This window comes from Achroia grisella, unplaced genomic scaffold (genome assembly GCF_030625045.1).
Source record: "Achroia grisella isolate CSIRO2021 unplaced genomic scaffold, CSIRO_AGI_Agris_v1 utg149, whole genome shotgun sequence".
Classification (NCBI taxonomy): domain Eukaryota; kingdom Metazoa; phylum Arthropoda; class Insecta; order Lepidoptera; family Pyralidae; genus Achroia; species Achroia grisella.
The window spans coordinates 2,804,745-2,822,638 of record NW_026712644.1 but is presented as its reverse complement, the minus strand read 5'-3'; the positions used below and the strand labels follow the sequence as shown (position 1 = coordinate 2,822,638).

General features: G+C 33.3%; 1 protein-coding gene across 1 annotated transcript in view; it reads left to right on the top strand.

Annotated features, from left to right (window-relative positions):
• LOC131840653 (pantothenate kinase 3) overlaps nt 1–6,498 on the top strand; it is a 29,060-nt gene extending 22,562 nt beyond the window's left edge. Inside the window, exons 7-11 of the mRNA XM_059188828.1 lie at nt 647–798; nt 2,131–2,307; nt 4,208–4,343; nt 5,125–5,240; nt 6,199–6,498. Coding sequence (XP_059044811.1) covers nt 647–798; nt 2,131–2,307; nt 4,208–4,343; nt 5,125–5,240; nt 6,199–6,298 — 681 coding nt within the window. The 3' untranslated portion in view covers nt 6,299–6,498. The remainder of the gene's footprint in view (nt 1–646; nt 799–2,130; nt 2,308–4,207; nt 4,344–5,124; nt 5,241–6,198) is intronic.
• Nucleotides 6,499–17,894: the final 11,396 nt, after the last annotated feature.

Sequence of the window (17,894 nt, the reverse complement as noted above, 5' to 3'; positions counted from 1 at the left end):
CTATTCTATTCTATTCTATTCTATGGATGATATTAAATAAAAAATCATTCATGTAAGACATTTTAGCCGCTTATGAGCGTCAAAGTTTTTTGTATTAATATTTTTTCCCTACCGTCTCAATTGAATCTGTATATTGAACTGGACTAGGCAGAAACTGACAAGAAACTCACATTTTTTTTAAGGCATTACATAATGTAAATAACATTGAGATAAAATGAAGTGAAAATCCCGTGCATGAACAACTATTGCCATGCACGCTCGTCATTCAAGTAATCGTTTAGTGAGTAATATATAATAGTTTTACTCAATAAATATAATTTAACAGATTAATTTATTTAAGATATACCTATCTATAATCTTTCTTTCTTTCTTCTTTCTATCTTACAAATATTATAAACGCGAAAGCATGAGATGCGATGAGATGAAACTACTGAATGTATTTTGATGAAACTTTACAGTAATATAGCTTATACAAAAGAACAACATAGGCTATAAATTTCACGCGAGTAAAACCGAGGGCACAGCTAGTTATTAAGATTTTTTATATCCGCTGGATGCGACATCAAGTGGAATAGGATAGCTTACATCTCAATTTATAGTCGCAATATTATTTTATTCAACCTATATAATATATTTTTGTCCCCAGCCACCGTACTCTGAGGCAGCCCTCAGTATGTACGTCCGGAAGCCGTTCGACTTCTCCAGCCCGTACCCGTTCCTGCTGGTGAACATCGGCAGCGGGGTCTCCATGCTGGTGGTGAATGCCCCGGATGATTACTACCGCGTCAGTGGAACCAGGTACTTTTTTTTTAACATATATTTTTTTTTTAAACTTTAATGCACAAATACAATGTATAAATGTACATATGGCGAACTTAACACCTAACCTTATATACAAATAATAATATATATAGTATACCTGATATTATTTAATGTATGACATTATATAATATCAGGTATACTATATATATTATTATTTGTATATATTTATTTGCATTTCATATATATTATATGTAGGAATGAGGATTCGCGAATAACAGGATGATTATTTTATAGAACTCCTTTTATTTAAATTACAAAAAAAAAACTTTACTATGATACATGAAACGACCTAACTATATGGCAGTCTACGAGGAAGAGAGCGATGCCCATCCTCTTTTTCCATTCATTCCTTTCTCCATCCATTCACTCTTTCGTTTCTATCCATTTGCTCCTCTGTTTCCATTCATTCATACTCATTCGTTCCCATTCGTTCATACCGCCAAGTTTCAAATCCTACATATATAATATTTATTAGTAACTTTGTGTTTGTTTTTTGACATAACTGCCCCACAACGCTTTCTGTATACCTAAAGGTTAGCTGGTGGAGAATGCCATGGCATTAAGCTCGCCTTTGTACAAGTTTTTTGTGCATTAAAGAATAAATAAGGGCGTTCACTACTCAACCATAAGGCAAACAGAAGTTAGTAAGCGGCGCGTTATAGTTTATAAACATTTACGTAGTAACTTTAAAATAATATATATTATTAGACATACATATTTACATACGACATATATATAATATAGAGCGGAAGGGGAAGACCAAGACACAGCTATATCAACTGATAGAGAACCGATACGATATTAAAACCTTCAAGGAAAGAGCTTATTCCTTTTTAATAGGACGACAACGTACTTGCAATTCCCCTGGTGTTGCGGGTGCACTTGGGCGGAGGTAATCACTTACTATCAGGTGAGCCGCAAGCTCGTTTGTCTCCTCTGTTATACAAAAAAATCATGCGCATTATATTCTGTTATAAGTTTGATGCGGTCATTGTCTATACTCTATACATATAAATGAAATTGGAGTGTCTGTTTGTAATATTGAAATAACCGTTTTTTACTACATGCATAAGTATATAAATACGGGACATACACCAACATAACTTTTTTTTGTCTGTCTGTCTGTTTGTTCCGGCTAATCTCTGAAATGGCTGGACCGATTTTGACGCGACTTTTTTTGACAGGTAGCTGATGTAATGAGGAGTAACTTAGGCTACTTTTATTTTAGAAAGGTAAAGTTAAATTCCACGCGAACGAAGTCGCGGGTTCAGCTAGTTTAATACTATGTAAAAATGATGAACTCCTCAGTTTGGGTGGCGGCACCTTCCTGGGTCTGTGCTGCCTGCTGACCGGCTGCAGCAGCTTCGAGGAGGCCATCTCCCTCGCGGCCTCCGGGGACAACACCACCGTCGACAAGCTGGTCCGGGACATATACGGCGGGGACTACGCGAGGTTCGGGCTGCCCGGGGATCTGGTCGCTAGCAGGTAACGGGAACGGACGGTTGACTCGCTCAATGACGGACTGACTGTCCACCTGACATGACTGAATAACAAAATACAGAGCGCACTGACGTGTAGCGGACTGACAGGTTGAGTGTTAGGTGGATTAAACGGCTCACTGACTCGTAATGGACTAGCAGGTTGATTGATGGGTGAAATAGACGATTAACGGACTGTTGACTCGCTGAATGACAGACTGACAGGTGCACTGATGACTGAATGACACGGATTAAAGACTTGAAGCTGACTGGATCGATTTTGACAGGACTTTTTTTAGCAGGTAGCTTACTGGTTTCGAAATTGATCCTTATTATATTGGTACAAGGTTTCTTTTGACTTTGAATTTGTCTCACCGACTACTTCCTGACAGATATTTGTACACCAATAAACTCTAATGTTTTAAATTACTGGCTTTGAAATTGAACCTTATTATATTGGCACAAGATTTCTTTTGACTTTTGACTTTGATATTGCCACACCGACTACTTCTTGACAGAAATGTATACACCGATAAACTCCCATACAACAGGACACTATCGGTAATGTTTTAATATACTGGTTTCGATATTGGGCCTTATTGTATTGGCATAAGGTTTCTTTTTTGTTTTCTTTAACCAGGTGATGGAATAATAATGTAATTATATTTTAAGACAATTTTCACAGCGATATCTAATCCCAGGTTTAGCAGAGTCTGTGTTATGGGTACTAGACTACTGATAGATATATTAACTACTTTTTTTTTTTTTAATTCATACAAAATATAGATGAGTATGTGCGCCACATACCCTTTCCTTATTTTTACTTTCTCTGTCCACCCAAAGGTAGTCTGGAAGAGATTGCTTTCGATAAGACCGCTTTTTGTATCAGTTAATGTATATTTACTTTTTTTTTTATTTTGTTCAATAACAAAATAAAAAAAAAAGCACCAATGTGCAATAAAGTAGTATAAATAAACAAATAAAAATATATACATAGAATTAATGGATGATACTGGTATTCTGCACCCGTTTGTCGTACCGGTAAAATTACGCGACAATGGAGGGTGACAAAATGAGTATGAAGTCTATTCAGTCAGCCGATTGTGGCGAATTCACTCGGATTCCAATTACATAAAAAAATGGCGATCAAGTTATTGTTAGAAAGTTTTTTTTTTTTCTCTTTGGCAAGAGGCTAAGTTAGAAAGTTATATTTATTTGTATTTTAATGTATTTTTTTTTTAATATTATTATCATATTTGGAGTCTAGCCATGCACACGAGTTTCACCAGCGTTTAATTTATAACCTATGTGTTATATATCTAATATATAAAAATCTCGTATCGCGGTGTCAGTTACCAAGTCCTAAAACTTTTCTTTTGCCATATAGAAAATATGGCAAAAGAATTATGGCAGAAGAATTTTAATGTCTTTGACCCTTCTATCATCAACCCCTATTTTTATTTTAATTTATATGGCAGAACAACGTTTGTGGGGTCAGCTAGTGAGCTATATTATTGTAAAGTTTCATTAAAATCCATTCAGTAGTGTTTGTGTGAGAGTAACAAACATCCATCCATACTTACAATCTTCGCGTTTATAATAATAATAATCTCAGGACAATTCACACAGCGCCATCTAGACCCAAATTAAGCTAACTAAAGCTTGTTTTATGGGTACTAGACAACTGATACAAATACATAGATATTTTTTTTTCGTAAATACATACATATTATACATAGAAAATACCCAGACCGATACAAACAATCATACTCATCAATACAAATGTTTGTGCCGTGCGAGGAATCGAACCCGCGACCATCGGACGTAAAGCGGTGTGCTAGACCGCTAGACCACCGAGGCCGTCAACGTTATATATTAATAAGACAATTGTAATTTGCACTGTTCAGTTTCGGGCACATGTGCTCAGCTGATCGGAGAGCCAAGGTGTCCAGGGAGGACCTGGCTCGGGCGACTCTTGTGACCATCACCAACAACATCGGTTCCATCGCCAGACTGTGTGCCTGCAATGAGAATATCGAAAGGGTGAGTACAGTGTACTTAAGGGTGTAATCTATAGGAGTGTCTGTTTGTAATATTGAAATAATCGTTTTTTTAACATGCATATGCTTTAAATACGGTAAATACACCAAAATAATATTTTTACAATTTTTTGTCTGTCTGTCTGTTTGTTCCGGCTAATGTCTGAAATGGCTGGACCGATTTTGACGGAATTTTTTCAGTAGCTGATAAGGAGTCACTTGGCTACTTTTAATTTTTTCAAGTAGCTGATGTAATAAGGAGTCACTTGGCTACTTTTATTTTAGAAAAATAAAGGTAAATTCCATGCGGACGAAATCAGGGGTACAGCTAGTTGTATTTAAAATTCTCGTGTCACAATGTTAGTTACCATACACCTCCGAAATGGCTTGGACGATTTTTATGAAATTTTATATTCATATATAATAGGTCTGAGAATCTGCTACTATCTATTTTTTATACCCCTAAGTGATAAGGGTTCTCATTTTCCCTCACTTTGACCTAACATTTTTTATAGTATGGCTTTAAAAAATACATACAACCCTAAATTTTCCCTTTTTGTAGGTGGTCGCGGGTTCGATTCCTCGCACGATACAAACATTTGTATTATAAGATTTTTGTATCGGTCTGGGTGTTGTCTTAAATATGTATTCAAGTATTTCTATCAGTTGTCTAGTATCATTAACAAGCTCTACTTAGCTTGGAACTAGATGGCGCTGTGTGAATTGTCCACGGTTTTTTAACATGAAAAGAACATGTTTTTTAAACGACCTCCATCATGATGCAGGTGGTGTTTTGTGGTAACTTCCTGCGTGTGAACCCGCTATCCATGAAGCTGCTCTCGTATGCTATGTCCTACTGGTCCCGGGGCGCGCTGAAGGCACTCTTCTTGGAGCATGAGGGGTGAGTGGCATAGGAATTACTTTTGCTAGCTGACTCAGCAAGATCTTGTTCTCTTGATATTGTTTTATAGCTTGTTGGTCAGTCATACATAAAATAAACATGTAAAAATTGCTATGTACATGGAAACCACAAAAATGTGTTTTTCTGTTGTAAATACAACGACCCTAATGAAAACACTAGTACAAGGTACGTACGTAAATTTTGAAAATATATTGTGGAAACTTTGTATAAAGTTTTGAAACTCGACCTCGGTGGTCTAGCGGTCTAGCACACCGCATTTTAGGTAATATTTAATATAGGTGGTAATATTATTTGAAAATTTGACATTTACACTGTGTATCTCGTAGACTAATTTAGTCTATTAAAGAACAGACTATAGTTAAAATTTAGATCTCTGCAGATTCTGCTAAACAGAAGAGGAAACGCCACTACACATCCTATGTGGTTGTAGCCCACTCATGAATAAACGTAAAATCTCCTTTGGAAAGTATACACTATATCCTGAGGAGATAAAAACCATCGCTCCTAAGAATATCCTTCAATTGTTGTCCCTGACGGGTCTAAGTAGCGAACTTTGAAAAAGGGCGAGCAATAGATCTATGTAGGTCGCAGTGCTACAGGTTTTAACACCAGACAATAACGTAGGGCAAAATATGTCGCGCTGGGGAAAAAAGTGATTGTTAGTAATAATAGACTCCTGACCTCATTACTAGCAATGTACCATGTCAGGTTGACCTCCACGCGGTTCCCCCTGGAAACCATCGTGATAAATTCCTGGTGAATTTGTCACGATGGGCTAACTGACCTGACCTCACACTCATCTTATTATCTTCTACTGGTGCCCCGCCAGCGTAAACCGCAGGCTGATGTACCATTACATTATCATCAATAAAAAAAACCTGAATATATCCCAAAACATTTAATAAAAAAAAATATAAGTTTTTATTTTTTTTTACAGTTACTTCGGCGCAGTGGGATGCCTCCTGAATCTGGATATGAAGCGACAGAAGAAACAAAACGCCGCGAGGAATTCCAGCGGATCCGATGAGCAGAGATGAGTCACTCATTGTAACGGTCTGAGTCATCCCAACAGGGATGCTGTATGTAGGAGATAGTGCGTTATATAGGTATACTATGACGGTCAACGGTGGGTAACAGAACTGTTGAGGTCATTTAAACAAACTACGTTTTATAAGAACTAGCTCTGCCCGCGTTTAATTTATAACCTACCAGCTTTTACGTGCTTCGCTCGCATTGAATCCATAAGTATCGGAGTAACTTCAGTACTGTCCGCTAGATGGCGCTGATTTATAACTTCATTACTGGCTACTAGATGGCGCTGAAGTAACAAAATGTTTTCTTAAATCTTATGTTCATTCTAATACCTTCAAGATCATGTGTATAAAATTGATTGATTGATGATCGGTTCAGTAGTTATTAAACATACTTTCACATTTATAATGTTAGCAAGGATGTGTTATTTTAATATATTATTGTAAAGTATCATTACAATCCGTTCAGTAGTTTTGGCGTGCAACAGTTACAGAAATACATCCACACTCGCTAACATTCACTTTTATAATATCAGTAAGATTGGCAGCACCCTTATGGCAATTGAAGCAATATGGAATTTATGTAACAGCCTGTATATTAATGTTGTTAATTTGATATAAAATTTTGTTTTGTTTTAATTTAGAGGTTATATATCAGGTGAAATACTTTTTTTATGTTATTCTACGATAGTGGCAATCAAGCAAACAAAATATCAAAAATCGCTTGTCTGAACAACTAAACCCATACAAGAACGTCGCGAAAAATGAAATAAGTAAATATGTACATGTACATAGATTTATACGAAAATGTTGTTTTTTTAATTCGCATTTCATATAGGCACGCAAAGGTAGTCTAGATCATACAGCCAATTCGTCAGTGGATTTTAAATTTTCTAAGTATGCTAAAAGATAATGACCTAGTCTGGGTTCACCGGTGACCGACATAGTCATAATTTGCAACCGTTCTGTTAAATATTGGTCACAGTTCCTTGCCTTCACACGCTTAAAGGTACAGCAATTATAGTAGATTTTTATAACGGAATAAAAATTATAAAGTATATAAATACTTAGGTTTTTAAATTATGGCGGGAATTTGTTTAAATAAATAAATTGATTCGTGGTATTATTTAAAAATCGAATGTCATAGATTTTTATGTTATGTCGCTAATATATTTATAGTAAATATATTTGCGCTATAATTTAAAAATCGAACGTCTTAGGTTTACACATTATGCCGCGAAGCTTTTCTTTTTTGAGAAATCAATTAGAATATTCGCGGTAGAATTTAAAAATGGAACGATTTAGTTTTTAAATTAAGCCGCAATTTTTTTTTTGAGAATGCTAATATAAAAGTTAAAAAATGTTCTCAAAAAAAGTGCCTATCTCTATAATAGTAATGCAATGGACATTTTGTTTTTTATAATTCGATATTAGACAAAGAATTTTATTATTATTATGTTATATTGATATGATGTAATTGTAGACTGTTTTTTGGACGAATTCCTTATGATAACTGTGGGATTAAAAAATAAAATTGCACAGGCAGGTAATAAAAATGTTGACATTTAAAATTGGAACTTAATCCAAACAAAATTAAGTATATATTTACTATTGAAGAACATTATATTAATATTGGAAAATTCAAATTGAAAAAGATGAGGTAAATAAAAATGCTCATGTTTAAAATTCAATCTTAATGTGCTTTACAATAAGGTTTATATTGTTTAGGCAATTTAATTGAATATACATTTAAATTCGTATCTTATTTAAAAGAATCTTAAGTGCAGTTTATTGTTTGTTCGATTTTGAAACCTGTTTCAATGAGAATAGGGTGCAATTTTATTGTTTTATTCTAAAGGAAGGATTTGTTCTAATGCATTTTAGTGATTATATTATTAGTAATTAGTTATTACCTGTTGGTACGCCTTACAAATAGCGATGTGTGATTCCGAATTATTTTATTATTCGATTTATTTATCGATACTAATATTATAAAGTATAAGAGTTTGTTTGTTTAATCTTAGCAAGTACTGGTCCGATTTGGTTAATACTTTTCATGTTGGATAGTTCATTTATGGAAGAACTTTTTAAGCTATATAACATCACGCTATGACTAATAAGAGTGGAGTGTAAATGAAAAACGCAAGCGAAGTGAAATTTCATCTGAGTCATATAAGGGATCCCGTTTTTGCAGTAATTTTCATTACTGCTCTGCTCCAATTGGTCGTAGCGTGATGTTATATACCATGTAACCTTCCTCGTTAAATGGACTATCAACAGTAAAAGAATTATTAGATTCGGTTTAGTAGTTCGCGATATCAGCGCGTTCAACCAAACAAACAAACTCTTCAGTTTTATATTAGTATAGACTATCTTAAGATTATTAATGATGATATTAGTAAGCTTGAGCATTGGATAATAATGTATTTAAATTAGTAATTTTATATCGAATAATTTGATATTTATTCGAATAATTCGAATGATTTTTGTATTCGAATGAAGGATCATCCATAAATTACGATACGATTATTATATTTACTTATTTTGACCACTCGTCCGTTTCTTGTCGCAGCTCTCTAGTATGACATCGCAAATATAACACTAGTAATATACACTAGTGTGTTAGCAATTTAAACCTAATAGTCATACAGATAAATTTGGAAATATTTTTAAGTTCGACGTTACAATTTCGTAATTTAATATTTAATATTAGACACGAATTTAGGAACCTTTGTCACATAATATCACACTTCAATGAATGACTTGATTTATGGATAACCCCTAAGTCACATTTCAGCGAGTGATTTATGGATGACCCTTAATACAAGTCACATTTCAACGAGTAACTTGTGGATGGTCCTTAATATATGGCATACATTTCAGCGAGTGACTTATGGGTGGCCCTTAATACAAGTCACGCATTTCAACGAGTGACTTATGTATGACCCTTAATATAAATCACACATCGCTACATTAAAATCTTTTCGCGCGTAATTTATAGAATTAATAAAAAAAATGAGGTTATAACTCAAATGTTGGTATGCAAACCACAAAATGGCTGAATATTAGTGATTCCTTTGCGCAAATTATACTTTTAAATTTAGGTTTAGATTTTTTTTGTTTTTATATTGACTTATTTGTGCGTATAACGCAGTCTGCTGTTATAATGTTTTGGGGTTTAATTATGTAATAATGTTATTAATAATTCTTGTTTGAAAAGAATTAAAGTCTGCAATTTTGAGGTTATATACCGTTTGACAGTTGCAGTAGCGATCTTGCAAATCTAAACACTTAAATATAATTAAATAAGTGATTAAACTAAAATATAATAATAATAATAAATTTATACATCATATTTTAATTTCAATTAACTTAAATGAAATATTCATTATATTTGTTTTAATATTTAAAAATTTAATTTCAATCTTTTTAATCTCATGATTAGGATGTTGAATTGGTTTAGAAATTATTTAGATTTCTGCCCTTAATATCCGACTCAACTAATGTATTGCAGACGCGATGTAAAAGAATCCAATTTAGCTAGCGTCCACAACTCTCAAATTGTTCATAGACAATCATCAATTTTTTTTAATATCAACATCGTTACATAATTGGGCTCTTGGTCGGTGAATTTCTTTTTTGTATTTTTTATACTACTCCGATCGGCTGTACAGTTTTACCAATTTTATTTATGGTATTTTTTTGTCATTTTTCGAATGGAATTTTGTTTGAAGAAGGGCATTTTCGTATTGAGATAAATTACCAAAAATATTTACTTGGTAAAATAATATTTTATTTCGTTTATTGTAATCAAAAACAAAATAAATTTTATACTAATCATATTTGTAATATCTTTATTTCTAATTACTGATGTCTTTTATAAGAAAAAGTAATACGCAAATTAAGTAGTTTATTTTTTCTTGTTTATAATAAAACAAAACTAAATTCATTATTATCAATCTCTTTTGAGGTTATTTATTTTATTTTATTTATTTATAAAATAAAAAACCTCATAAAAGGTTATCCATTCCATAAGTAATGTGGAAGAAAGTTATATTTATCTTTTTTTATACTCTTATAGATTAAATATATAAAGTTGGTAATTCTGTACGTATTATAAGCAGCGTGTTAATTTATTGAATTTATGAAATAATGGTTAGGTATTTATTATTCGGTCACATAGTTTTAGCGTTAACTGACTCGAAATAAATCTTTATTACTTTATATGTATGGTTCAAATTGGCTTAAACAAAACGCAGTTCGCTAATTTGAAAGGTTCAAAGTGGAACACAGAGTATTATCTGTACAGAGTGGAAGTTTCTCGGCCAGTGCTTATTGTGAAACGGTTATCCCGTAAATATGGAATGACTATGAACACGTCAACAATATCATAGGTAAAATATATTATTACGGCGCGGTGTAGACTTTAGTTTGAGGGCACTGCTCAGGGTTTACAACTCTGCTGTGGTCATCTTTCAGTCACCACTGGGTTTGTCATTATTGTTTTTGTATGACTAGTACTACATAATAGATGGAGCTAGTGCTGAAGTTTGCACTCTGTATATTTTATACTCTGTGGTTTAAGGGTCTGCAGAGAGGCAGTGGTAACTATTTTAATATAAATTAGCTATGCTAAATTTTATAGAAATACTAGAGATACGCTCAGGCTTTGCACAGGTACAATTATTGTATATATTTCAGTATATAGTTTGCTTTGTAAGATGTGTATAGGTTGAAGGGTGAGACACATGAGAAGTGAAGTTACATACTATGAAGGGCACCACAGATATACTATGTCGTTGAGATATATGGTTACTTTCACGTATGTAGTGCCGCTTCCCACACGCCACCAAGCCTCCGGTTTGTTTGTTTTTGTTATATATGCACTCATATGCTTTCAACATCTACAGGGTGATTATGTATATCTATGTATAGCAATTATATAAAAAAATATTATAATTTCTTTAAATAAAAGGTATGTACTGCCCTCTCGTAACGCAACCCTTTAAGTTGAATTCCAATAGCTCAACTTGCCGGATTGTAACTCGAGTATTTTATACGGGGTTGGTTATTTTAGGTAGTCTGTGAGTGTGCGAGTGCCCTTATATACTCTGATAGTGTACAGAGGCCTTTATAAACCTGATCATGACTTATATCCGCATTCGTTATTGTTGTACCGTCACTCCAGTACTTACGAGCTAAACAGCGAGAAAAAATTAAGAAAAATGGTTGAAAAAAAAATGAATGGTTGAAAATGAGAAATGGTTAAATAGCTGATTTAAATACTTTTGGAGTTGTTATCAATATGTATGTGTTATTACATATCGTAAACACTATTGCAATCAGGTTTATTGGGGTTTCTACGGTATATTGTATAGCATTGATATACAAAAAAAAAAGTAAAAAGTACATAATAAAATGCTGAGTTTAACCTAAAATAGTTAACAAATAAAATTATTTAAACAATAAACTAGTACTAATAAATTTCTTAAAGTAGTTTTACTATCGTAACTTAAGTTTGCGTTTTTACTATACAATACAATGTTACAAAGAATAAATAAATTAATTAGTACGCATAGATTAAATTTATTACATTTATACATTAATAGTTGTAAAATTAATCCGAAAGATGACGTTGTAATCAAATGTAACCAGCGAAATGTCGACATGTCAAATGTTGCGTTCAAGAGTCGACAGTTGACAGTGCCTCTGAACACCCCGTCTGGAATAACAGTCGTAGTGGTATGTTGTTGTGAATTGTATTAGCAAAATATAGTATATTTTTACAAGAATAATTTAGCATGTTTATCAAGTTACTGGCTGGTTAGAAATGGGCGCGTAATTTAAATATGGAACGCAACAGCATTCGGATTTTATTATCTGTATCTAAGGTAATTTATGTAGCTATATATAGGTACTCTGTAACAAAATTGGCGCGAAAATTAATTTTCTGTCGCACAATGTATTATATATTAACAGTCAATCGTCAAAAATGGTTTTGTGAAAATCGCAGTTAATGTCTAATCTATAAGTGCGATTTTCCGAAAACTATTTATTCTGGACTTACTACGTATATAAATTTACTGACCATTTTTTTCACTTGTTTATTTCCACACCTAAAATTATGGTGCTGTTACAGGAAAGAAATTTCTAGAAAAGAAATCTGATTTAAGTAGATTTTGACGGAAACAAAATATGCTATGACATTTATAAAAGACAATTCGTCGTTCTGCGCTCATTTTCTGCCTCTTTTTAATCTGTGCACATATTTTTTTGTATATCATGTTAAGAATGTAGTTATGTATATCGAAGGTAAATCCAGACTGTATTCTGTTGTTTAAAAATTAAGTTTTTCTTGTTTGTAATACTTTATTGTACAATAAAATTTGAAATGAAGGACTCAATTGACAGAATAAATGCGTACAAGTAAAGGCGGACTTATCCCAAAAGAAGGATTTCTTCCAGTCAAACTTTAAGTAGTGGATACAGATGCAATAAATAAAATTATTGACTAATATAAAATCAAAACAATGACTAAATATTCATAAAGTCAAATCATAGTCAAATATTATTATTATAATAATAATTATCTAAGTAATCAGCAGATATTGCTATCAAAAAAAATTGTTTTTATAACTGCCTGTATTATATTACTGAAATGAAAAAGTGACTAAATTGATTTGCCTGTCCCTTCAAGTCTATGACAATGTGGGGTGTAAAGCATTTTAGTTCTTATAAATAGGGGAGTACGGTCTGGATTTGTGTTCATGATGTTCCCAATGTTATGAAGAAAGGGTTTAAACTGGTGGCGTAGCGTGGAGGGTCTAAAGAGACCAATACCACTTAACCTTCCCCTAAAAATAAGAAACATAACGATTTTTTAAAAGTAAAAAATGAAACTGCATAGAAAAGAAACGGAAAGTAGTCAAAATTCATTTATTCCTTAGGACATTTTTAGACGTTTTTGAAAGTCTAGTATTTCTTGTCTCATTAATTTTTTACCTACTGTCCAGTTCAGTATACAGATGCAATTGAGAAGAACTGGCAAGAAACTCAACTGATATTTTTTTTAAGACAGTTCATTTGCATTGTGTACTTATGTAGATGTCTATGTCTAACATTAAATGAAAATCCCGAGCATGAACAACAATAGTCATCCACTTTTGTCACAAAAAATATATTTAATTAGCCTGTTTTTTTTTTAATTTTACGGTTTTTTTTTTATTAAAAATTTACAATAAGGCGGGAAACGACCACGCTACGCCACTGCATCATGCTGAATATAGCAGCTTCGTATGTGCAGTTAGTATGTTAACAAGGGCTGATATTATATTTAGCTAGAAATATAAACGACCTATTACATTATTGTGTTTTATTTATTACATCAAGCGCCATTTTTCCCATCCATTATCCAACCTTTTATAGATAGCACTAGTATAGGTACAGGGTTTGTGGTAGTATAGGTACATGCTTGAACTTCTGGTCGAATTTGGGGGAGGAAGCCACTAAACCATGATGCTTCATGGCGCATTGCGGTGTATATTACGCGTATAGTGTTTAGAACTTTAATAATCTTCAAACTTATAATTTAAATTAATTATGGTCGAATTTGGCCTCTGGGCCGGCCACTTTTATTCATAATTTTTATAATAATAATGACTTATTATTATAAAAATTATGAAATACCGTTGATCCGTACAACTTGGTCTGCATCACACTTATTTGACATTTATAATTTTTAGTACAACTGTAAATATCTCGCACAATTACAATTACACTAAAAATGTCTTTAAAAAACAAGTAATAATAATAATAATAATAATCTCAGGACAATTCACACAGCGCCATCTAGACCCAAGTTCAGCTATCTAAAGCTTGTGTTATGGGTACTAGATAACTGATACAAATACATAGATAATTTTTTTTTCGTAAATACATACATATTATACATAGAAAACACCCAGACCGATACAAACAATCATACTCATGAATACAAATGTTTGTGCCGTGCGAGGAATCGAACCCGCGACCATCGGACATCAAGCGGTGTACTATACCGCTAGACCACCGAGGTCGTCAAGTACTTCAGTAAACATACAAATTTATAAATTTTATTTGATTTTCGCCATTTCGCCTTTAAGATAATCATGTTAAAATACTTTAGAAATCGTCCATAATTTTATTTTTTACTGCCTTGTGTGCCCTACGAAGACTGAATATTAGTAACGCGTTTACTTTAAGCAACCAAGTCAGAGAGTTCATGAACAGTTTCAAGCGTTCTCCCTTCTTGACTGGTAGTTCCAGAACATTCCAATTTAGTATTCAAACCGTCTAGTTTATCTCGAAGCTTATTTAATTTTTTTGCACTCAAATATGGTGCATAACTTAAAACTGGCCACTTTTTAAATTCGTTTTCTTTAGATTTTATAACGTTTTTATTAAATTTTGATTTTAGAATTACTGGCGTTCCTTTTTTGTTTTTCCTTCTCTTTTTTCTATCTCTCTCAGTTTGTAATATATTAGATTTATAATATTGATGGTTGGTAGTATTATTCGATACTGGTAATATCGATATTAATTTTGATCCTAGTCTGCTTTTCATTATATCATTTTTATTGTACTTTTTATTCTCATTATCCATCATTATGTTATTATTTTTATTTTGTGGTTTATGCTGTTCACTCTTATCTAGAAAGACATACTCGGCTGATATATCAGGAATGGATAAATATTTAGATTTTAATTCATTACTATGCCACAACGCATTACCTTCATTTGTATATTTGTGCATTAAAGCATTTTTAATTGATTTATTTTCACCACTCGAATGTTCCAGAAATCTACCATTGCCGAATAATTTCTGATATGGCAACATTACGATTATAAAGTTATCGTTTGGCGCGTTCTCGTCGGCTGCTTTCCTCAGCAACATATTTTCGTATAATGCGTACTTGTGATTGCCGTTGTGCATTTCTAAAGGCGTCATTTTATTTATGTGTTTAATGTAAGATGGCGACCGCAGTTCTCTCAGGCCGTGTGGTAGAATGTTTCTTCTAGCATCCACAATAGCTGAAATAAATTGTAATTGATTTTAGAATGTTGTTGCCTACTGTATTAATACTATTTTACATTATTTTGAAGGCAAAAGTATGTTGTTATTGTTGCCTACTTCTTTCCAACTTTCACCTAAGGGTTAGTTTTCAATCTGTTCGACACTAAAACTTTGTCAATTTGTACTTCTGACTAACATCAGAACGAAGAAATACATAATGGGTCTATCCATTACATTGTCATTTTGGATTCAAATATCTATACCGAATTTAATATGAGCATCTCATAGACAATTAATAATGCCTGTGATTAGAAGATTCAAATCAAATCTAATAAAAAAATTTTTGAGTAAAACTGGCAAATATTCAACTGGTGCCTATATTTTCGTGTTATTATCCTTTTTTTATTCCCCTTTTTAGGACAATTCACAAAGACAACGCAAAAGGCAAAGGTTTCTCTGGAAGTCATCGTGTTTCATTCCTAGTCAATTTGCCACATTGGGTTAACTCATCTCACTTTATGTTCATCCTTCACTGGTGTTCCTCCGTGCAGGCGGATGCGCCATTACAGAAGCATGTATTTAAGATAAGAATATGGCTAACCTATCTGGGAATTATTATGTCATCTACAAGTTCATTTGAAAAGAAATAGAGCTGAATTTCTTGTCAGTTCTCAAGCCGACAGCACTCGGAACTGATGATAGATTTGACATATCATAAGAATCTGTTACAGATCTACATAAATAAAGATATTTTTTATAGAATTAAAGGATATTGATTTATAAAGATTACTCACGTGTTAAATTAGTAAAAATCGTTACTAATATAGCAATATTTACAATGAATTTCATCATGTACCTGTATATATTAGGAATTATTATATTAAGTAATTAAAACAACCGCAATACAATTCTATATAAAGATACATTGATTAATTAGTAGTTTATTTATATTTTATTTACTTTATTTATTCATTTATTTCAGGCAACTAGGCCCATATTATAAATACCTTATAGACTAACATACATATAATATAATATTTAAAAACTAATACAATAATATTGTCTGTGTGATCACGGCACTGAAGACGGCAATCTGCCACGGTAGCGCCGATACACCATACCTTTCGGCCAGTAGTCCTCTTTCATGAAGGTGGGCAGCAAGTCGGTGGGGACCAGCTACACACGAGCTACTTCATTTGTACTTTTTTATGTCAATAGAATAGCAAACAGGTTGACGGCCCATTTAGTGGTAAATAGTAACCGTCGCCTATATACATGAACAGCACTACGGACATCACGTTATCATGTGACAATGATACCACTTATGCGTTATTTCGGAGGACTTAGATGTCGTGCCTCTTATCTTGTAACTTCACTGTAATCTGCATCCTACGATCGAAACACAGCTTAGTAAGTAGTGTACGGCAGCTGAAGTAGGCGATATTGAGGTACACACGCATATGAGTTTTTATTGACCACCTTTACTGTCATAGTGCTAATTACTCTGTAATTCATTTACAGAGTAATTAGCACTATGACAGTACACATATTTATTTATAAAAATATACTGCAACAAAATTAAATCGATTGTCTGTTAGTTAATTGTACCAACCTGAAATGGTTCTAGTAATGAATACAATAAAAAATATTATTTCAAGTAAGGGGGCGTTGCACACGCGGATGAAATTTTCACACTTAATATATACAAATAACTACTTGCAAATACCTATGTCATGTTTAAAGAAAATGGCTCAGTTTACACACAGTTTCAAATAAACAAAGAAAATAATATTCCTAAGTGACGCAAACTTGTTTCTAATTAAAATTACTAATCAGCATAAAATTGGACATTAATGAAAACGTATTGACTGTATTCCGCTCCTAAGAGGGTATTACATTGTCAAATACGGCCTCTCATGTAGGTGTTAAATTTGAAGCGACCTCTATTTTTTTTAATAACGGCTGTAGGTTGATGTACCTAAATGTAAGTATTGTATGTGGTAATGTATCCAGCCAGGTCGACCTCCACTTGGTTTCCCTGGAGACCGTCATGATAAATTGCTGGTGAATTGGTTTTTTTTTTTTTTACGGATGATAATGGAATGGTGCACCCGCCTGCGCTAACGGTTTACGCTGGCGGGGCACCAGTGGACGATGATAAGATGAGCATGAGGTCAGGTCAGTTAGCCCATCGAGACAAATTCATCAAGAATTTATCACGATGGTTTCCAGGGGGAACCGCGTGGAGGTCGACCTGACATGGTACATTGCTAGCAATGAGATCATCAGTCGACATTACTAACAATCACCTTTCCCCCCTGGTGAATTGGTTACAATGGGCTTACTAAAGAGCGTGTACTAACTAGGCGGGTGCACCATTTCATTATCATATATTAAAAGTAGTTGTGCAAAGTTTAAACCCAATATAACATTTGTGTTTTTTTTTTCTCTAACATAAACTTCAGTCAAACTAAAGTCCTCGAGTGGCGACCGCGGACCGGAAGACGCAGCGTGAGAAGGCCTCCCGCAAGGTGGACCGACGCGGATGAT